Source organism: Corvus moneduloides, chromosome 3 (genome assembly GCF_009650955.1).
Source record: "Corvus moneduloides isolate bCorMon1 chromosome 3, bCorMon1.pri, whole genome shotgun sequence".
In the NCBI taxonomy this organism is placed as follows: Eukaryota; Metazoa; Chordata; class Aves; order Passeriformes; family Corvidae; genus Corvus; species Corvus moneduloides.
This window is the reverse complement of record NC_045478.1, coordinates 37,143,160-37,166,150: the sequence shown is the minus strand read 5'-3', so window position 1 is coordinate 37,166,150 and position 22,991 is coordinate 37,143,160. Positions and strand designations below refer to the sequence as shown.

Below are 22,991 nucleotides of genomic sequence, written 5' to 3'. Positions count from 1 at the left end.
AACATTGGTTTGCTTTCAGTAATTTTGCCTTTCATTCTCTGTTTGCAGCTGGTACCTTATTAGCACTTTGAAGTGGCTTCTCTTAAATAGCAACAAAAGTTCCTCATTATATAGCAATGGTTGGGCATTATTTAATTTAATTTAATTTAATTTTAGGTGTTTGGTGTTAGAGTAGAAAATTAGGTGGAAATCCAAAATGAGCACAATTTAAAAAATTAAAAAGTGGAATTCTCTCTCAGAGATAATCCAAGATAGGCAGAAAGAATGAAATGAAGTTGGAAACTGATATGAAATAATGAAATGCAATTAGTAGCAGCTGTTTTTGTGGGGTTTTTTAAGCTTGTGAACACTGTTTTCACACAGATGCCTGATTTTATCTAGTTTGAACTGGTAAGGAAAAAGCAGTTTCAAGAAGTGAAGGACTCAAGCACATCAGTTGAATGAGCAGCATTATTAGATCACAGATCACTGTTGTACCAGGTTAATTGGCAAGCAGTGAAGTAAATTGAGCAGTAAATTGAACACTGACAAAGCTACTTTCCCTTTTGAGTATTGGCTTCCTTTTTATTTCTTTGTGAGAGAAATTTACAGGTCAAAAATGGCTGGTGTATAATGTTCTATAACAAGTAAATATGTATACTATGCGATGGGTCAAATTTCCCTTCAACACTGAGCATTGTGAATGAGAGAGAATGTGATGCAGTGTTTGGTTATAAGAGCTTACTGTTTCAACTCACTGTTATTAAAAATGGCATCATACATCCTCCATGTAGATGCAGAGCAAAATGTATAAAACCTGAATTGTCAGTGGCCACATCCTTGGAAGCCTCTGTTCATATCCACTGTTTATGAAGGCCAGGTCTGAGCCCAAACTCCCAACTAGCAGCAAGAGTTTGGTAGTACAGTAGGTCCCTTTTGCTGTGGGGTGGTGGAATGGGCAACTAGCAGGTGGATTTTCTTTCACCATATAACTCACCACCACTCTGGAATGGATCAATGTCCTGCACAGACAACCATGGCGGAAAAACCCATATGCCACGTGTAGCTATAAAGTCTCCATTGCCTTCATGCATCAGCTTTTTCCCCAAATATCCCGTTGGTGCTTTTCTTAGAGGTGACTTTTGCCCCCTCTTTGTATTACTAGTAATTCCCTTTGGGGTAATCTAGCATTCTCTTTTATTATGTGTGTTTTTGGGAGGGGAAGCCCCTGCTGGTGCTCAAGGCAAGGTTGTATCCTCACCACCGTTGGTTCATTCCTGTACACAGCCAAAAATATTTAGCTGATGAATCATTCAAGAAAACACAAAGGAATTGTAAATACTAAAACTAGTGTTGCCTTTGACAATAGGAAAAGCAGAAATCACATTTTTTTCCATTCAGTAAGGCACTGTGATTTTTTTCTCTTGTTCATGGGGTTCACCTTTGCCTTCTCTTGTCCTCTTCTTCTGCCTGTTTCAAAATGTCCACAGAGAGATACAGCCAGAAAGGGTCCATTGCTGTGTGCTGTCTCCTGGCTGCTTTCATCCTTGATTAAGCAAAGCTTTAAACAGCATTTAATCCATAAATTTGGAAATTAAAGTGGAGGGGAGGGGTGGGAGAGTGCTGCAACTGCAACCAAAGGGCAGCTGAGTAATTTGTCTGAAAACCAGCCCAATTTGGTTTCATCCAAAGTTTTCAAACTCTTTCACATGGAAAAGAAGTAGAGCCATAGCAACTGCAATAAGTATGGTGTGTTCATAATTACCAAGAAGAACAAGTAAATATTTGTGTGGCTTTTCCAGTATATCTGATCTATTTTCTAAGCAATAACAACTGAAGGATTAGCCATTATCCGGGTCTAAAGATATATTTGAAGCAGAAGGAATGAATGAATGAATACTTGCGTAATAAACAGCGTAAGATGCCACTTCTTTGGAGGATTTGAGTGTCTATTATTTGGGGAAGGCCTTCTGAGCATTTGTCAAAGACTATGAGAAATGTGAGTATGACTGGCAAATACCTGCACAAGAATCTGGGTTGTATGGGAACATTTTAGGGCTGAATAGACATTTGGGTAAGATTCCAGTTCAAGCCCCCCAGGGCCCCTGGGAGTGTGCGATCCATAACATTTGTTGGAACATATCTTCCACCAAAGAAACCACATCCGTGCCAGTGGCTTGGGAATGGCCTGCAGAGGACACAGCTGTCACCCCTGGGTCTCTGTTTGTGTTCCCTGAACGGAGGCTGAGAAACATTTCTCAGGCACCAAGACATTCTCCCAGATGGTGGCACAAAGTAGATTTCAGCAATGAAAAGATTTAGATCCTGTTACCAGCCCCAAACGGACTTTTTTCCAGGTCACAAATCTTTCAATCCAATTTATTTCCCTGTGGCACCAGCTTCTCCCCCATGTGAGGACCCATATAAGAGCTGGTGGGTAAACCCTTGCCAGACCCCTGGTAAATATTGCTTGTATTAGACACATTGTTAATCACAGCTGTAATAATTTCTTAACTTTCCATTAAATATTTCCAGCAGCTCTTGGCCTTGCCAAAAATCTGTCCTTTTACTGTCAGAGATAAAATCAGCACCAGTTTCAAGGGCACAGATTTAAGATAATTCTAAGAACCAATATTATAATATTTTACATACTTCTAATTTGGCCTGGCTCAACAGATCTCTGAGGCAGAAAGTGTAACTACAGCAAATAGCAGAAACAGAACTAATTACTTATTTTAGAAGTAATAACTTGCAGAAGAGACTATGAGTCATTTCCTTGCTGAACTAAATTTTTTACTCATCAAATTTGCTCATGGAGTAATAATCTTGAAGACAGGGAGTTTTTTTTCCCAGAACAAATTTATAGAGACATTAATATCTTATAAGACCAAGTCCCAGATGATTCACTGATAAATCATTACAGGCACTTAGAAAATGAAGTTTGTGTAACACAGCCAGAGCTAACAAACTGCATCATGACAGAGGAAAAGAAAAACAACAGAAAATATTTATTGACATAATAAGTGCATCATATAATATCTAACAGAGCAACGGTTTGCATTTATTTTCTCAAATGGCTTGTCATTTTGCACAGTTAAAAATATAAAGTTTTCTGTCAGTCTTAAAAAAGCAAAAAACATGAAAGAATCCTCACATCTGCTTCTGGAGGTTTTTAACCTGAATGCTCTGACACTTGGAGCAAAAGGCTGGTGCAAAGGGAACCCAATATACTTCCAAATCCTTTGAGATTAGAGTGAAATTTTAAGCTTTCAGTTTAATAACATTCTTCCCCCCCCCAACCCTGTCATTCTTTAATCCAGGAATTTGTAGATGGAAGTATCTGCAATAATCTGTGCTTTAAAATTAGAAGGAGTTGATTAAATTTCTACAAATGCCAAACACAAACAGAAGACATTTGAAAAAAATTTATTACCTAGAATTTCTAGATACATGCAAAAAATGGAGCCAACATTTAAATGCCACAAGTCTGAGATTTTTTGTTGGATTTTTTTTCCAGTGGAGAACAGCCTTTACAGGAATCCCAACAAAAGGTTGGGTTTGAGAAACTCCCTTTACTCACTCCACTCTTGGTGATCCAGTGTACTGGGAGGTTCATTCTGCCAAGACTTTTGGTCAGGACACAGATCTGCTGCTTTCCAAGGACCCTAAATGAACAGAAGCATAATCCCTGCAAATTCAGGCATGGATTGTAGATCAGGGTCAAAACCCCCTGCCTGCTAGTGTTCCCTGCCACAACCTGAGTCCTCTCACAGCCCCTTCCTTGTTGCTATTGGCTGGGAAGAAAAGCCCTGTCTTTAACAGTGAAAAATTGTTGATGAAACTTGTGAATTTCACATCTTAATTCATACTATTAAGTCTTGACCAGCTGCCTACTCTTTCTCACAATGGGTCCCTCTGCTACCTTGCAGTCATTTCATCTGTTACTTTGCACACTTTCTTTATCCCTTGCATACTATCTCCATCTTCCTGGTCTTCCACACCATCTACTTGTTCTTTCTTTCTGTTTTATTTGCTGTTTGCTGCCAGGTCATCCCTTATCAGCAGACTAGAAAGAACTCCTCAGCTGCTTCTTTCCTCCACATGTGGATGAATTATTTTTTTTTACTTAAGCCATATTCGTGCTGATTCATACTCCATACAGACACATCAATCTGCAAAATTAAGATGGTAAGTTATAAACTGAGTCAAGGAGTTTCTTTAAGCAATTATTACAGTATTGGGTACTCTATACCTCATATAACAAATAATTTTCCTATGTAATGTTGTGCTTTTCTTTTGCTAAGTTAGTAAAAACTTAGACTAAATTTTTCACACTGCAGATAACCCCCTTGACTTCCACTGTGTGCCTCAGAGGCTCAGATTAAACACATCCACAAATACCTTGCAGAACCTGGTCTGGCTGTGTTAATAGCTTGCATACAAGGTTTATCTTTGGCCCCGAAAAAACTTACTTGTTCACTTTATAAATTCCAGTAGCCCTCTAGGAGAAAAGAGATTTGACTGAGTTTGTTTTTACCTAAAGCCAGGAATACAGTTAAATAAAAAGGTCTACTATACCAACTCTTATAGAAAAGCATTAGTACTGATGAAAACAAATGATGTACAGCCTGGTACCTGAGAGAGGAAAAATCCTTTAGGGAAACATCACAAGGGCTGGAAACACAGCCTTGCTGCTAGTGTCCTAGACAACAGCAAGATCTGATCTCTTGAGATCGTATTTTCCTCCTCATGTTTTCTCATTGATAACTAGATAGTAACTGCCGGTCTTTAAGAAAATCTGAGATGGTCATGGCTCAGAAATTCTTGTCCCATTTGCAGTGGTGGGTACCAAGAGCTCTATGCAGCACAATGAATTCCTGGGATTGCGTGTAAGTACTTGATTTATGAACTATTCCAGAAGTCCTTGTAATAGATAGTCACAATGCCTACACAGAGCATTTCCTTCTCTGATAGACCAACTGGAAGACTGAAATGTTGCCTAGCATGCAGAGACAACAGGAAAAACATTTTGTCTGTGTCTTCTTGTACCTGCATTCCCTGGCCTGAAGGTGCTGACTCAATCAAAACTACGTGTGTTCTCCAAGCCTGTATATTTGCACGTGTTTGTGCACGTGCACTCAAGACACAGAGGTTGGTTTGTTTGTTTGAAATTAATTTTCGTGTTGCTCTGGCCAACCTCTTTAATCTCTTAGCACCACAAAATTAAGCACTGAGCATCTAGTATTTATTCTCTGAAAACAAAGGGTTTTTATCAACCTGGTATGAGAACCTCAGGTTGTGGCTGAGATATTTACAGCAGATGATTATTATAACAAGACCATTTGAAAGCTGACATCAACATTTTTCATTCTTACCTTGCTCCCAATTCCCAAACTGATAGAGAAATAGGTTTTATTTCTTCTTCTAAGGAGCACGCTTAAATAAGACTCAACAAAACAAGGAATTTACTAAGTCCCCTTATCTTGATCAGTTTTAGACCCAAATCAACAATGATGATAATTGTAAAAAAATCCATGGACTTGGGTTGTCTTGTATTAGATTAATAATGTGGTACCTTATTTGTCACAGTAACTAGGAAAAAGGCACTTAAGAAAAACATTACAGAGCTGACTAAAGAATATTATAGGTCTGTTGCATAGAGTAAGAGTATTAAATACTGTACTGAGGTGATTTAAAATTATTGTCAGCAAAGCCACGTGTTAATAGAGATGTTAACAACAATAAAAAATAATTAACCCTAAAATCTTAGAGATTTATTTCTAAACTTTAAAAATTATTATTAGTTTTCTGCAAACAATCACACAAAATAAAATTTAAAAATAATAAAAGAAGAAAAGTTGAGTGTTCCCTGGAAAGGTTGACATTAAAAGAAATAGTTTCCTTTAAAGTGAGATCTCTTCCAATTAATGAAATATTGTTAGGGTTATGATATGGAAGCAAGTCTTAAATTTTTATGCTTTGGCAATAATAGGACAAAGTTGCCTGCACATTCAGTGTGTCAGGTTATATACTTTCAATCATCTACAAAAAGAGTGGGTTATTTAAAATCATCTTATTCCATCAGAAGATATTACAAGCACATTTTAAAGATACCAACAAACAAATAATATTTTTAAATTTTGTTGTATTTTTTTCTCCTGCACAGGAAGAAAATGTATTTTGGTCAGCATAAATTTATGGTAAAAAAATGTAAATATTATGGTGGTGAATATTCTAAAAGTATAGAAACCCAAAGGATATGATCAGAAAGGCACAGTATCTTTTTATGTTATTAGAGTAACATAGCACCATAACAATTCTGTGTACTTCAAAATCTTGACATAAAATAAAAGATATAGACTTGTATAGCAATCAACAACAATTTTTAAGAAGGTGGTTTGTGTTTAAAGATGTATAAAAGTCAAGCTCAGATTGTGTCTTCATTAAATACATGGTTCTGCAAACACATTGAACCAAATTATTTGCTAACTACTGCTTCTATCTAAGATACCTTTTATAATGCACAGGATAGTTCTACCATTCAGAAGGTGCTATAATTTTGTTGGGAGAAATTTTTAGTTCACCTTGTAAATCATGTTGAGGTGGAGTCTGAATATAATGTGATTAAAACCACCCACTTTTCAAAAGTGTATAAAGCCAAACTAAAATACTGATTTCCAACTCCCAGTCTAATACATACTATCCTATCTATGAAGCTGAACTCGTATAAAAGTAATTTATAAAAACTGAAGAAATGTTTAGCACCCAAAAAATATATCATCTGTGAAGCCCCAAATGATTGTCAAGTAGCCACTTCAGGAGTCAGTGACTTCTCCCAATGGTAAAGCTAAACATTTGACTAGAAACTAAACCTACAACTCTCCAAATACTAATTGGAAGGCAAATGCATGTGTTTAAGATTTCTATAGCTTCTCAAAGAATATTTAAAGGCATTAAACTATGTCCAGATGTGTCTTCTTCTTCCAAGCATAGAAACTTTTGTTTGTTGATTTCTTTTTTGCTGTTTTTACTGAGCAATGAAGTGAATTTGTCTTTAAGGTGTAACCCTCAGCTACATAAATTTGGATTTTCCATCGGAGTGTTCCTGCAGCAACCAGAAGAGCAAGTTTTCCAAACTAACAATCATTAACTATAATGCTGCTTCTCAACATGGACCTGTGGTCTTTAGAGAATGCCAGAATAATGTCTTGTTCTCATGCAGTTCTCTGGATCATTCTGCACATACAGTAACATGCTATATGCACAACTTGCATTTGAAGAATTGGAACAGAACCCTGAGAAAAGTAAATCCATTGGAAAAAAATAGATATTGTTTAATAACATCAGTTTGAGATGTTTCAACCCTTCCCCTGGGGAAAAAAAAATGACAAACAAGTGCAGCCATTTTTTTTTCTCCTCATGAATGACTTGAATTTATCACAATTGCAAACATAAATATAGTTTGGGATTTTAAGTGCGTACTAGGTTGATTACAATTAGAAATATTTTGCCTCACAATTCTACCCCTCCCCCAGCAATTCATCATTCCTCAAGGCACCATAGCACTACTTGTGAGCTTTGAGTCCAAAAACGTTCTGACACGGAGCGATGTTCCTCCAGTAACTGTTGCGGCCGACTTTCACTCTATGGCAGTGCGGGTGCTAAGCAAGGGAGGTTCAGCTCTCTTCAGCCTTGTGTGCAATTCTCATCGTTCCCATGTATCCAGAAGCAAATCTGGGCATATTTGAGAGGAGTAATTCGGACTGCTACATTGTAATCCTGCTGTTCACCATTGATGTCCACCCACTGATGGCCTGAGTAAACAGCGATGATCTTGCGTTTCCACTTCTTTTTGTTCGGCTCCTTAAGACGGAGATAGATCCCAGATCCTGTGGAGCCAGGCTCAGCATCACAGTACTGATAAAACAGATCATTGGACTCATCAGAAATGCTACAAAATCTGTAGACCAGCTGCCCAGACCGATCATTGTCAAAACCTGAGAAGTGGATCATGCTCCCAGGCATCATTTTGATTGTTGGGCTGATTCCCAGATCCATGTATTTCCTTTTGTGGGGACGCTTGAGCTCAAGAACAGCATAATCATAATCCAGGGCAATATCCCCAGAGACACCCTTAAACCAGCCTTTCGGGATGTGCGTACTCTTCACCCGGGTCCACTGGAAGGAGGGCATGCCATCTGAGGTCCCTTGCTTCCTCCCAGATCTCCTCTGCTTTCTCCCATCACCTTTGGATTGTCTTAATTCTGTGGCAGCTTTGGGATCCTCTTTGGCCGCAGAAATTTCTCTCCTACTTCTTTTAGCACCTTTGTGTTTCCTGCCGTTGCCTCTGGATTTCATCTTCATCAGGCCCACCCTCAGTCTTTTGCTGCCCTTGACATAATCCTTGCCATTGTGCAGACAGTGGGCTGCTGTCAGCACGTGCTTGGGGGAAATGAGAATGCCACTGCAGCCGGTAGAGATCTTCACAGCTGTGTTGAACGGAAAGTTGGTCATAAACCTCTTGTCATAGATGCTGAACCTGCTGTCTGTTCCATATATCTGCCTCTTCTTTCTCGAAGGCCTTCGTGTGGTTGTGTTCCCAGCTGGGTCAAGCACTGCTCCGAGGACATTCACTTCAGTCAGGGTTCGTGTGCCGTTTTCAAAAACAGTCTCATAGGATAAGAGGTTCTTCAAGTCAGACAAGCTTGGCACTGGCAGTTTTCTTTGACATTCAATTCCACATACACTGTTCAGCTCTAATTTGGTTTTTGCTTCAAATTTAGGGCTGTCAAGGGAGAAAGTTCTTTCTCTCACAATCTGGGGAATCTTCTTTAAGTGCCAAGTAAAATCTTGTTCCGTTTCTGTTCCATTACTGAGACCCAATATAGGTATGAAAAATATGAATAGCAGTAACATGTGCTCCATTTTATTTTATTTTTTTCTAAAACAAGAAAGAGAGATTTGAAAATACACTTTGGAAATACACACAGTTATCTTAACATCTTTAAGTATAATCATGCAGTTTTAGAACTGACATTAATGGAACAGAATTCTACACTCTGCTCAAAATAGAAATGCCTCATATATTCCCTGTATTGCCTCTGACTCTTCCAATGGTTTCTAGCAAGATGGGTGCAGATAATTCAGCCAGCATCCATGCTGAGTTACCTACTGGAAGATGAAACCTCCTGTTTTTCCCTCAGTGGACAGCAGTCTGAGTCATTCCATTTGGTCAAGCATCCTGGTTTTATTTATTCCAAAGGAATGCAGTTATACATTATGTTTCTGCTTCCCTTTTCTATAGCTATATAGTTGAAGGTAGAACATAGTTGAAAACCCTCAGTGTATTCAAAAGCTGGCAGCCGAGCAGAGATGGATAGACAGACTACACTTGTGAGACTTAAGAACTCTTGGGAAACCAGACCAATTCTGCTCTTTCATGAAGTGGCCAAAAAGTGGCTTTAACTGACTTAAAAGTCACCAGTGCTTCTCCATTACCCACCCAGCTGAGAATTATGAATCTGTCTGTATGAAAAATGGCACTTTGCTAGCTGCTATCCCAAGGAAACCAGGTCTTCTAGGACAGACAGACAAGTGAGGAAAGCAGAATGTTGCTGGTGTAGAGGAGTCTCCTGGTTATATATACATGCAGCAAAGCTCAGCCAAGTAGGAGGGACAAGCCTGGTTACTCATCACATGCCTTTTTCAGGATCCCACAAAGGCTGTAGGAACTGTGCTGTCTGTGTCTTATGGTCACATGTGGAATGCCCCACCTACATGGGGTGATGCACCACACCAAGAGCTAATATTTTAAATGGGAAAGACAAAAAACACTGTTATTCCCATCTGTAGTTGAGAAACATGCAGGAAAAATGTAAAATTGTTAGAAGTCTGAGGCAGAGCCAGAAACTGAACCCAGAACTCTTGATTCTGAGCTCAAAACATTAAAAGACCATTTTTCTCCTTTGGCAGCACTGATGTCAGTGGCATTATCCAACTACTGGCGGCTGCCACTGGGAAACCTGTGCTCAGTTCCAACATCCTTCATTCCAATTACATGGAAACCTCAGCAGTGAAGAAAGAAAGGGTCTATGATTAAACTTTAAAAGCCAAGCAATTCAAGGATTTGTATGTGGTTAAGCTCTCTGGTTAACATTGCAATGGCAGTGTAGGCCAGGCCAAATATAACCACTTTCCTTAATTTTAGTTTAGAATAATAAAAGTGGTGCTCTCCAGTGAAACAGCCTGTCTACAGGCTAGCTGAAGATCTAGCATGAGAAATAGGGGTATATGTGCAACATATAAAAAGAAGAGGGAATATCACTTTCAAAGTTGTATAATGGACCAGTGACATGATTTTTGAGGCATCTTTACTCTATAGACAGATTTGTTGTCTATAGTAAGTAATAATTTTAATTTTTAAAACTTAAAATAAGCACTACAGTTCAACCACAGCTTGTTGCTTCTGATGCGAAAATCAGAGAGTGGATTTGTTTTAGCATAGTTTTGACACTTTTCACCTTTGCCAGAATGGAACACCAACTTTGAGCTGGAGTCCACTTACTAGGATAGATAGATAGATACACATATAAATCACTTTTTACAACACAAAGAAACCCTCCCTGGCTTTAAAGTAGCTAACTCAGGTTTTGGAGAAGATGTGTGGACTTTCCTAGAACTTCTGGAGATTACAGTGATCACAGGTCTGAGTTCTGGGGTGTAAGTGGTCACATGAAAAGATATCAGGAAGTTTTGAAAGCAGAGCAGAATCACCCCAGGCACAAGATTTTGTAGAGGGATGCCAGCTGTTCACACCAGTCTAGCTAATCGGTATAGCAGAAATGCGCGCATTTAAACATTAACTTTGATATACAAAGTTACCTTCAAAGTGTTGGTTCGGTTATCGCTCAATTAGCACTAAATCTGAGGAAGAATGACTATTTTACATATCTATGGGTACGTTAGAAGGTGCCAAAATAAAAAAATACTATAATGAGAACATTAAAAATACCTTCCTGGCCTGACCAAAGGCTTGCCTGTCCTAAAATCCTGTTTCTGACACTGGCTAAATGTGGTTGCCTAGGGTAGAGGACAGGAAGAGTGCAACCATGTATGCCCCTCCTCCCTCATGGTTTCTTAACTTACAAGCAGTTGTACCTGGTGGACTTTAAAGCAGAGGTAATTTCTGTAGTGTAAGGAAACCTTAGTTAATTTCTCTTCCATAGTTTGACAGTCTTCCCTTGAATACATATAAAATTTTGTAGCCATAATGTTCTGCATCCAGGAGTTCCACAGCTTAACTACACGTTGCTTGAGGAAGCATCTCCTTTATTTCCAGCCTGTCACAAACTAGCATGGTTTGAGGATAACTAATGTTATGTTAATGTAGAAAAGCTGGTTTAAATTTGCTTTGCCCTGATATACCTGCTGAACAAGACAGTTCTAATGTTAGGCTTGAGAATGATTTTTCTATTTTTCCCTAGAATACTCCTCCCTTTCTCAGCTGTTCCTCAGGGTCTGGATATTTGATTTCCTCTGTAGCTGAACTTTGTGAGCCCTAAGGAAAGTTCAGTCACTAACTGCTTGTTCATACAGAAAGTCTGGGTTGATGTCATTCCACTGTGATGGCTGAAGTCTTCCTAGATGCACTCATAACTAAGTTTATAGGGAAGTCCATGTTTTTCTCTCTGCTTTATAGAGAGACTTTCTGCAAGGAAATGAGTGGAGTACTATGGCTCCCTTCTGCCACTCTTTAGAAAGAAAAAAACCAGTCAAAGCACAGAACCTTCAATAGATGCCTTGGAGCCTTCCATTTGAAACACGATACTCAAGTGCTCACGGCTTACAAAGGCAGTCTTGGAAGCCAAGATTTTCCTCATTTATAATGAACCACTTGTCACTGGGAATGAACTAACTACACTTCAGGATAACTGGAAGAAGTTCAAGGAACTTAATAAACATGGTAATTCTCATTACAGACCAGAGCAGTGGTCCTGCTAGGCAGCTTTGTCGTTTCCAGCCATGCAATTAAGATCTGCTTACTAACCCCATCCCTACTGTTTAAGGGAGGCCGACTCCAAGCACGGGCAATGTCAGCAGCTGCCACGGTCCAGTACAGGCTGCTGGCAAACGGGAAACACAGGGCTCCTCTTGCCAGATGATGAGGATGTAAATGTGTAGATGGGTGCAAAGACAGCATTGCAGGGTGGGAGAACAGGAGAAAGAATACAGCCTCCAGAGGAAGGAGGAAATGTTCTGAGAAGGCTTCAAGCTGATTTCAAGAAAAAACCCTCAATCTCAGTATGTTACCCATTCTGCCATGCTGTTCTCCACTCTTCCTCCAAGCCCCTCTGCCCTCTCCTTTCCTTCACTCCTTTCCCATACAGATTTTGGGTTGTCTTATAGTAATTGGAATTCTTGAGTCAGCTCTTTAAGGTAGGATGAATTGCTTCAGAGAAGACAAGATGGAAACCAGAAAGTGAGAGACATTCCCAGCTAAATGAAAATGCTGAAGTTCTTCCTCCAGTTTCCAAACCCAGCTGATAACAGGACTCCCTGTTTGGTGGCATTCCAGCTGCCAGGCATATCTATACAAGTAAAACTATTTTCAGTTCTTTCACTTCTTGCTTCCAACATTAATCCTTTCTTGCATCCACAGGACAAGAACTACCTAATTTTTCAGGATATCCTTCAAATATTTTGTCATTATAACCTACCTTATTCCAGCTGAATGCATCTCAGATGCTCAGGAAAAGACTAGAATCAAGCAGAACTAGAAGAGGTTTCTCTTCAGGCTACCACAGAGGGAATTTACGTATCAGTGCAGCTCAGAGAGAAGAAAAGTTCTGTCCAGTTTCCTGGCAGTGTTTTATCTTGGTCTGTTCAGTGCAGCCTCTACTCTGGGGTTTCCTTCTTCTTGGAGGAGAGTTAACGCATTTCAAACTAAGCTTACACAATTTTAAATGCAATTTTCAGGCCATAAAATAACAGAGGCTGCTATTGTAACCATCTCCTTTAACTGCTTTTGGTCTTATTCTTGAAATGACCTGAAAGTTGGAATTCAAAGTTCTACTCTGACAAAGCAAAATAGACAACAAATTTTTGAAATCTCGCACTCCCTGGAAGAAACCATTGCCCTAATCTTACCTGCCACTTCTCCTCCCTTCCCTCTTCCAGGTGTGCTCACTTAGTACAGCAGTGCATGAATGTTGTCCTCCTCTCTGACTTGCGGGAAAAAAAAACCCACTGCGGCTCCTGGCTCTTACAAAACTTAGGCAGCTTCAGTACTCATAGGAAGAACCAATTGTACGCGGCAGGCGTCACAGCTCGTTTCTGAAACCCCACACGCGGGGGAAATAAAGGCCCGTGGCTGAGTGGCGCTGGCGCGGGGCTCCCCTCTGGCGCAGTGCCCGCCGCGGCCGCGGGGCGGCGTTCCCGCAGCGCCGGCAGCGGCTCCGTGCCCGGCTGCAGCCCCGCTCCCCGGCCGCTCCTCCCGACCCTCCCGCGGCCGGGATCCGCTCCCCGCTCCTCCGGGCCGGCAGGAGGCGGAGGGGAAGGAGGTCGCGCCCAGGCCACTGCTCTGCTGCTGAACGGCTCCGGGGGTCCAGCGCTGCCAGGCGGGCAGCGGCCCCGGGACGGCAGCGGGCGGGCACAGACCGGGAACCGGTCAGAGGAGCGGCGGGGACGGGAGGGCTTTGCCGGGATGGCGCCTTCCCGCTGCCCTCTCCGCTGTTGCCGGCCGCTCCTATGTGTTCGCGTGTTAAAGCCCAGGGCTATCCTGGAAGAAGACGAGGATTTGGGGAGTAAGCCTTTAACTATCTCTCCTTAGCCATCCCCGTGTCCTGCTCTCCGTAGGAGGCTCTGCTTTTCCGCGCTGGATCCAAAGGAGTTTCCCTCTACAAAGCCTGCAAGTTAAATACCTTGGCACGGCTCTTTCATTTTTGCTATTCCAAGATAAATCTGCTTCCAGCAGTGACGAGTCTGGATGAAATTAGTGTCAATTCCAGGGGAGCGCGGAGATGGTAGCGCTAATACTGAGGGGATGAATCAGAATTAAAGGAGAGTTTGTTTTGAAGGGTGAAGAGGCTCCTTGCCTGCTCTCCGCAGAAGGCGCAGCACAGAGGCAACCCCCCGAAAACCCAACAAATATGTCCCTTGCCTCAGTCCCGTTAAGCCGTCTTGTGAAACTGGCTCCAAATATTGAAAAACAAGGACCAGAGAAACGCGTGGCGTTTTAGTCCTATCAAAAATATATGCATCAGGTTAAAGAGGCAGGAACTTTTAAACAACACATCTCAGCTGCCAAACTCAAGGTATTTCCATCGCTCAGCCCCTTCATATTTTAAAACGACCCGCGTAGGAAGAATGACACCGCAAAGATCTATCACTTTAGAGACACTGGTTACCTCGGACTGCCCGGTCCCCGGCACCGGGCAGTCCCCCTCAGCCCCCATCCCCAGCTCCCCTCCTGCCCCCTCCAGCTCTCTGCCTCTTCCCCCGAGGCCGACGCCGAGAAGGGTCTTGGTCATACCTGGCACCCCGCAGGACGGACGGAGGGGAGGGCGGCCGCAGCCTCGGGGCTCAGGCTCCCGGCTCCCCGCTCCGCGCCGCTCGTCCGCCGCCCAGCGCCCGCGGCTACTGAGGACGGGGCGGGGGGAGCGGCCAGGTCTTCCCAGGCGGGGGAGGGGATGGAAAAAGGAAAAAAAAAAAAAAAGGGAAAGAAAAAAAAGAAAGAAAAAGAAGGCGAGAGGGAGGAAGCCGGGAGGGCGCGAGGGGGAGGGCTGAGGGGAGCGGAGGCAGATCCCGGTGTCTCCTCGGATGGGAAGGGAAGAACGGGCTCTGCCTGCGGGGCGGGGAGGCGCATCGCCCCGGCAGCGGCTTCTTCGCGGCGCCGAGCGCAGGGCCGGGGTGACCCGCACAGGAACGGGGCGGGAGAGGCTGCCGGGCCGGGGTGGCGAGGCGGAGGGACCCCGCTCCAAAGGAAGGGCGGCGGGGTTCGCACCGCTCCACCTGTGTGGGTGGCGGGAGCGGGCGGCAGCGGGGAGGGCCGCTCCCCTGACCCGCCGGAGCGCTCCTGGGGAAGGCGAGGAGCGGCGTTCCCACGGACCGAGGCTACCCGCTCCTCCCTGCCCTCGCCCCTGTCTCCCAGCCTCGCTCCTCTGGAGCGCCTCGCTCCTATGAGACCCTCCCCGCCCTCCTCCTCTGGACCATCCCTGGCTCTTCAGGGCCTCAGAGGCCAGGTGAGAAGCACCTTCCTCCTTTCCTCATCACTCTGTTCCTCTTTGCCTTCCTCCTTTCCCTCGGTGTCCCTGTGGTCTCCCCTCCCAAGGCGAAAGCTTTGTGTGGTGGTCTCTTCTCCTTGGATCACCCCCTGGCACTACAACAGGGTCCTCCCCAAAGCCATGCTGCCACACAGATTAACAAAGTGAAAAGCACCCTCACTAAGCACTTCTGCAAGTGCTTAACCCGAGCACTTCCATTGAGCTCATCTGCTGAAAACTCATTTCACGCTAAATGAAGGACCATTGATTTGCCAGAACCAGCAGGAAATTTGTGGCATTGCTGGAGATCAGAGTGAGATCTCCAGAGTGCTGCTTCGTTGTTTTAATCCTAGACATATCCTTCCTTTAAAAGTCTTAACTTCCAAAATTTAGTGGAACCAATTATGTAAACAGATTGGAAAGAAGGCTTTGGCCAGCAAACTGCAGCCTGCAGTTTCATTTTGAAGACTGAGGCTCATTTCTTCAAAATGTAAATTTCGTTTGCAGCTCTGGTTTTGTTGTTGTTTGTATCCACAACCTAATAACAAAGTGAAATAATAATAATAACAATAATAACAATAATAGTAATAATAATAATAAAATTCATGTGCCTAAGTAAATGAGCTGAAGAGTTCCCAATGTAATTAACAAGGCAAGACAGGAATGAGGGTAAGTTAGTTAAGTTTTACAAGCAATTTATTGAACATAAGAACTTCCACACTGCGTGAGACCATGGGCTTTGCTAGACAATATCAGGCTGCATTACTGAAGGCAATAGTCCCCTCCAGCACTTTCACTGCCACCAATATTTCAAACTCAGAAATTTCTGAGGCAGATGTAGTTTCTATGACCTTAGTAACCTTCACTGGATTTCTCTGTCAGGAACTTCCTCTCTTTAACCTACATAGATCTGTAGCATCTACAACTTGCTCTGGTAAAAAGTTCCCCAGGTCAAACATATGTTGTGCAAAATCTTGCCTCTTTTAGTGTCTTTTCAACCTGGCTACTGCTAGCTTCATTTGATGCTCACTAGTTCTTTATCATATGCTCTGTAACTCCTCTCCCACCCTGAAGAATTCTATTTAAGTTAGCTGTGCTTTACATCAAAAACGTTCCTGTTTTCCATCCTATTGCTGGAGTTCATGGACCAGAAAAGCATCTGAAGGAAGGTGCAGCCAAACACTTCTTGGCAGTGGCAAGTAGAACAAGGAGCAACAACTGCTTGCATTGGGCAGCTATGTTGAGCAACAGCAACTGCAGCTAGGGAGGTTCAAATTGGACATGGGGAAAAATTTCTTCACCAAAGGGAACATGCAACACTGGAACAAATTACCCAGACAGGTTGTGGAATCACCATCCTCGGTGGTTTCCAACACTAACATAAACAAAGCCACAGCTGATCTGATCTAGTGTTGGCAGTAGTCCTGCTTCAAGGGAAAGGTTGGGGCTGGGTGACCTGCAGAGGTCCCTCTCAACCAATATTTCTATGATTCTTTACCTATACAGAAGCTGCAAGCAAAATATGGATTTTTGTAGCAGCAAAAAGACATTATTTGTTTTGTTCTCAGCTGGTTTCTTAACACTTAGCAGTTTTTTTGTTTGATTGTTTGTTTTCAGCTAGTGATCACCAGGCTGATGTTTCCATGGGGCCGTTTTCATACTCCAGAATGCTCTTTCGTGAAAAATAATGACCAGATCAGATCTTGACATTTCATACCTGAAGTAAGGGCCCTTTTCTTCTTGTGCAGCACTTTGCATTTATCTACTCTGAACTCCACTGCCATTTTATTGCTCAGTCACTCCCATAAACTTTCTGCAGATAATCAAGGTTGTCTCATCTTTATTAACCTAAATAATTTGATAGCATCATCAGGCTTTGTGACCTGACTACTCCTCTCTTTTCCAGACCCTTTATGAATACGCTGAATAGTGCAGCACAAAGCAGGTTGTTATTGGTAACCTGTCACCCGTAGAAAAACTGATCCCCTTGTCCCATACTTCCTTTCCTGTTTTTCATAAAATACAAATGGTGCAGGTTCTTTTCTTGAACTCTGGGTGACGGAATCAGTGTGCTTTCAACCCATCAGTCCCCTCATTCTTGATTTTGGAATCTAAATTTGAAATTTAAATTATTTTAAACAATTTTTTCTTCAATTCTATTCCATGGTTTAACCCCAGCCAGAAACAAAGTCCCTCACAGCTGCTTACTCACTCTCCCCACCCCAGTGGGATAGGGAAGAGAATCGGAAAAGTTAAAATCCATGGACTGAAATAAGAACAGTTTAATAATTGAAATAAAGTAAGACACTATAGTAAAAATAACCATAATAATATTCATAGTGAGAAAAATTGAGGTAACCACAAAAAAAAAAAAAAAAAAAAGACCCCAGAGGAATAAACCACCAGAAAGATAAGTGATGCACAAGACAATTGCTCACCACCCACTGGCTGAAGCTCAGCACATCCCTGAGCAGTGATCTGTGCCTCCAGGCCAACTCCCCCCAGTTTATACTCTGGGCATGACATTCTATAGTGGGGAATATCCCTTTGGCCAGCTCAGGTCAGCTCTCCTGGCCATGCTCCCTCACAGCTTCTTGTGCCCCTCCTCACTGGCAGAGCATGAGACACTGAAAAGCCCTGGGCTTAAAACAAGCATTGCTGAGCCACAACCAAAACATCTGTGTGTTACCAACATGGTTCTCATACTAAATCCAAAACACAGCACTGGACCAGCTACTAGGAAGAAAATTAACTCCATCCCAGCTAAAATCAGGATGCCCCTCTCATTACTAATATTTTATTTCTTGTAATAATAAGATTATACAATATGGATAATTCTTCATAAATAATGAGATATTTTAAAAAATAATTATCACATAAAAATTTTCTTCAAAATATACTTTGCAGAAGACATAAGACGTATATTTCAGAGTACTGATTCTTTAAAAATACACTGTATAATATACATGGTAGGGCTGTAAAAATATAGTTGTTGGAAATTTTCCAGCATGCTAATTTTATCCTTCAGAAGTAATTTTATCTCATCAGAAGATTAGTGAACCCTTTTGGTATTTTTCATGTTCCAAAAATAAATTTGAGATCATATACTAACTGAGAGATGTTCTCAACTTTGAAAAGAGTGACACCTAAAACTAAAAAAAAACCTGGAAGTCAGAGAAAAAAATAAAACAAAATCTGCATTAACATCAAGAATGCACTAACTTTTATCAAAATTCTTCCTGCATATCTACAATGAACATAAAGAAAAATCCCCAAGTTTTTACCATCAGATTTGTAGCCTAGGTTTGAGTGAATTCACAGAACTGTTGTATTCTTATCTTGGGGTAAATCATCCATAAAATGGGTTACAAAATGTTTCCAAGTAAGATTCTCCGAGATTTTTTTTTTCAGGTAGAAATTTGAGATAGGAACTTCAACTTTCCCTGTGGGGAACATACACTAAGTGTGGATGCAGTGGCTGGGCAGCTGCTCCTGGAATGTCATTTGGCCCTCCGGTGCTGGATGAACACGTGGGTCTTGCACACATGCAAAGAATGTTTGATCACAGCAACAACATGCCTTGTCTGCAACCTCCGGATTGTATTCCTTGTAGTGCACCTACCCACAAAATATTCTTCCACATATTACTTAAGGGAAAACAGGCAGGTGCAACTCAGGAAAACTGAAACAACGTTCATGGATGTAAAAAAGAATGCAAACGCCTACAACCAAATTAAAAGTTAAATGCATTGTCCTTAACCAAAACCCACAAAAAGTCACCTTTAATCTCTTCCTTTTTTCTATTCAGTCCTTCTTCTACTTATGTACCCATACACCCATGTACTTCACTCCAAAACTAACGATTACTTGAATAGTGCAGGTAACTCCCTTTTCTTCACACTTTAATTCCCAAGTTGAATACTTGTGGGTACTCTTCCAGTTCAGCTGATACATGTTTCACTTCCTTTCTACTCTTCTTATCCCAGGCAGACTATTTTTGGTGAGTTTTAACACTCTTCCCGTTACCAAACTCTAAACTTGGGATAACTCATTGGCTCGTGATGAATGGACGTGAGATATTTCCTACTGCTTTCAGAACAAAGGGATGTGAAATACAATGGATCTTTCTTGCAGGATCACGAATAGTCTCCATGGTAGTGTCTCTTCTGTGGCAGCTTGTTGCCACAGAGGCCCTTTTGTTTTGTGGACCAGTGGGGTTGGTTATTGTGCTGTTCAGAGGTGCCTGTGACACAGTGCTGATCAGTTAGACTAAAACCCTGAATGAAACAGACCTCTGTTAGAGACCCTGCCTTTGAGAACTTGAAAAAGATGCAAAACCTGCAATACATCGTGTAATTGTTTAACAGTGCACACAATGGGGACAGAGAGGACGGCAAACAGCATTGCTAGCTCTCCTCAAATGCTAGAATTCAGGAGAATTCTGCACAGACCAATAGACTATAGCAGTACAGGCTGGCGAGGTATTCACTTAGGATTGAGTGTACAAAGTACTGTGGTGCCAAACATATGGATATGAGCAATGAGAGCGCTGTCATCAACACAGGAACTACAGATGACCAAAAGAAGGAGGGATGTGAAAGTTGAGGCCTCTAATTGTGACCTGATTTTCACAATATGAGTTTAGGAACTAGATATATGGGTAAGTAATAGACATGAATAAAACCTCACTTTGTAGTAGCGCAAACAGATGAAGTCCCATTTCTGAGTTAAAGCTCTCAAGTTTGTGATCAAATCAAGTGGTCACATGGAGCTCTGAGCAACCTGGTCTAGTGAAAGGTGTCCCTGCCCAAGGCAGTGTGGTTGGAACTAGATAATTTTTAAGGTCCCTTCCAACTCTTGTTGTTCCAAGGCTGTTCTATGATTCTACGATTCTTTATTCAGTGAGGCAGCAAGCAAAAATTAATGTGGTTCTGCCTAAGTGTATGACCCACAGGAGAGAAGCTCTTCTAACTGTGCAGAAAGGAAATTAGTTGACAGCCCAGTCACCACCCAGCTCCTGCCTTTTAGCACATTTTTATCTCCCTCTAGAGCAGCAGTTGAAAATGAAGCTGGACAGGCTCACTGTTCTAACATTTGCGCGTTTAGTTGAAAAGCAGAGTCAATTGTTCACTCATCATCACTAAACAAACAAAACCTACAGTTCTTGCCTGATGTGAATCATCATGGAAATGATATACATACGTATATATTTAAAGTCGACATTTTCCTCAAGGAAAATTTCCACAAGAAGAGGTACTTCTGGAGGTGCATCAGATGGCAAATATTCTTATACACGCAATGTGTTGGCAGGTTGCAAGCAGGTACTGTTAAGGAAAAAAATCCAATCCACATCATTTTTGTAAGCACACTACTTTGAAGGAAATAGTTTCCTCCAACTGCCATTCCCACTGCGCAGCCCATCAGCAGCTTTACTGGAATCAGTGAATTAGAGATGCTAATGCAGCATACCATGATATGAATAAATGACATATTGATGTGAGGAGAAAAGAAGTGCATGAACAATGACTCTGAGAAGCTTTGGAAGAAACCCCAAACTTGCCTGGCTAAAGCTGGGTATTCATCCTCTCTCCAAGCCTCTAAACTCCTATAATTGAAACAGCATACCACAGAGGAAAGTTAATAGAGTGACATTGACATGCTAGATAAAATTAGATTTTAGCTACCTTCAGCATGATTGAGCCAAGAGAGGGGAAAGAAAATCCAGGGAAAGATGAACTGGCAAGGGACATGCCACCTAATCTCACCATTCAAACCAGCAGAGGGTGAGTGGAAGTGAAATGCCTATCTTAAAAAGTCTGAGAAATCAGAGGAATTAACAGCAATATGTTACTGGAAAAAACGTGACATTCAGCATAAAACTGAGTTCCTGTGGAACTTCCAAACAGAATATTGAAGCAGTTTCCTCTAGAAGTATGGACAAAGTAGGGAAATGTGGAGTAACAGAAATTGCATTTAAAAAAAAAGAAATTAAAAGAGGGGATGTTGGCCTTAATTCATGGGTATTATGTAGTATAGTCTTTATTGTCAGTGTTAACTGAAGGTGACCATAAACCATTTACTGCCGTTGTAAACATGCCCAGGAGAGCACAAGACTCATTTTTCAACTATAGCAGCATTAATTTAAAATTAATACAAACCTGAGAGGAAAAAAACACACTTTAAAAAGACCACTTACCAAACCAGATTCCAGCATGTTATTCCATCACAAGGCAAACTTTTTTTAATTCTTAGTAAACTGTAGGTATGAAGTCAGATTAGAAGAAAACCTGGTGACACTATTTTAAAATTCCATTCACAGGCTTGAAATAGCTGGACAGTTCTGCTAAAATTATTAACAGTGTAATAACTAACAATGGTGGAAATTTTAAGGTTTCACTTTAGACTTCAAACTTGATATTCCACTGGAATGAACATGGGCATTTTATGCCTCTCAGAGCCATAATTACTATTAGGAAAACAACATTATATTGATTGACAAAATCCATGGTGAATACAGCATCAGGGCTGCTAAGCATGCCTTGTTGCCACCCAGATACACACATTACCTTTGTGCCTCTGAAGCTGTCATGGAAAACTAGGACCAAACAACACCCAGGACATGTTTTCAATGCAGTCTTCCATCTTCTGTTTTGCACACCAAGGAGCTGTCTTCTGTGTCTTCCTGTTCATGTACTCTCACCTGTGAGCACCCCTGTGTCAGGCAGAACTGGTCACGTTGGTAGCTGTGGGAAAGTACAGCTGCAGCTAAAGAAGTCGGGGATCTTTTTTGTGGGTGATACAGGAGATTGAAGTCATCACTCATAACCATCCCTCTTGGATAATGAAGCCTCTGCATATTTCAGATAGTTTTACAGCCGTCTGTAGGTTTTCAGTTTGCTGCTGGAATCATTTCCACATGCTAACAACCCAGTATATAGTTCAACAAGGAGAGGGAAGGAAGAAGTGCCTTGCCCTCATCAGACACCCCTTTGCACTTTCTCAGTATGGATTTCTGCAGTAGTATTTGAAAAGAATCGCATCTCCTGACTGTTATTGCAACTGCACTAGTGCCCTAAGGATTTCTGTAGATGTAGCATCGTTCTCAAGAGGCTACAGGCAGAAGTGCCCTCAAAGCCAATCCATAGACAAACAGGAATATCTATTGAGGGATGATTTCGCCTTTTTTCTTTTAAAGTCTGACCTAAATTTGACTTCCATCTTAATAAAGACATGTCTTAAGACTGTCTAGCAGCCTTTCACTCTCATTCATGACATGCCCAGGTTCAGGAAAGGTGCATCTTCATGCAGTCCCAAAAAGACTCATTGGGGTCTCTTGCAGAGGAGCAGTATTTTGACAAAGGAAAGACAGAAGAAGGAAGATACAGCATGCATTTTTTCCCCCTGTGGCAGACAAATTAACAAAATATGTTAACTTCTCTGACAAACGAAAAAAAAAGAAAGATGACAGAAATTAAAAAACATGTTATTGTTTTCTTTTTCTGATGTTGCTTGGGAAAACTGTAAATTTGGGCATAAATCTGGAAGGTACTTGGAAAAACAAAAACTGAATTAACCGTGATATTAGCTGAAATTTTTGGGAAAAAGTTCTGCTCATTCCTGTCTCACAACTCTCTAGCAGATTGTCTCAGCTATAACACAATAAAACATGAAATGCAAGCAGTGCAGAGCAGGACACCAGTAGCACCTGGAAGTAGTTTAAATCAGACCAATACTTTCAGACCAAAAGAAATC

At 41.6% G+C, this 22,991-nt stretch overlaps 1 protein-coding gene across 1 annotated transcript; it reads right to left on the bottom strand.

Moving 5' to 3' along the window:
• Positions 1-3,145: 3,145 nt before the first annotated feature.
• PRSS35 (serine protease 35) lies at positions 3,146-14,587 on the bottom strand. The gene is made up of 2 exons (XM_032104928.1): positions 14,510-14,587; positions 3,146-8,920 (listed from the first exon to the last, which is right to left on the bottom strand). The coding sequence occupies exon 2, from the start codon at positions 8,902-8,904 to the stop codon at positions 7,666-7,668; it is 1,239 nt and encodes a 412-aa protein (XP_031960819.1). The 5' UTR covers positions 8,905-8,920; positions 14,510-14,587; the 3' UTR covers positions 3,146-7,665.
• Between the last annotated feature and the right edge of the window lie 8,404 nt (positions 14,588-22,991).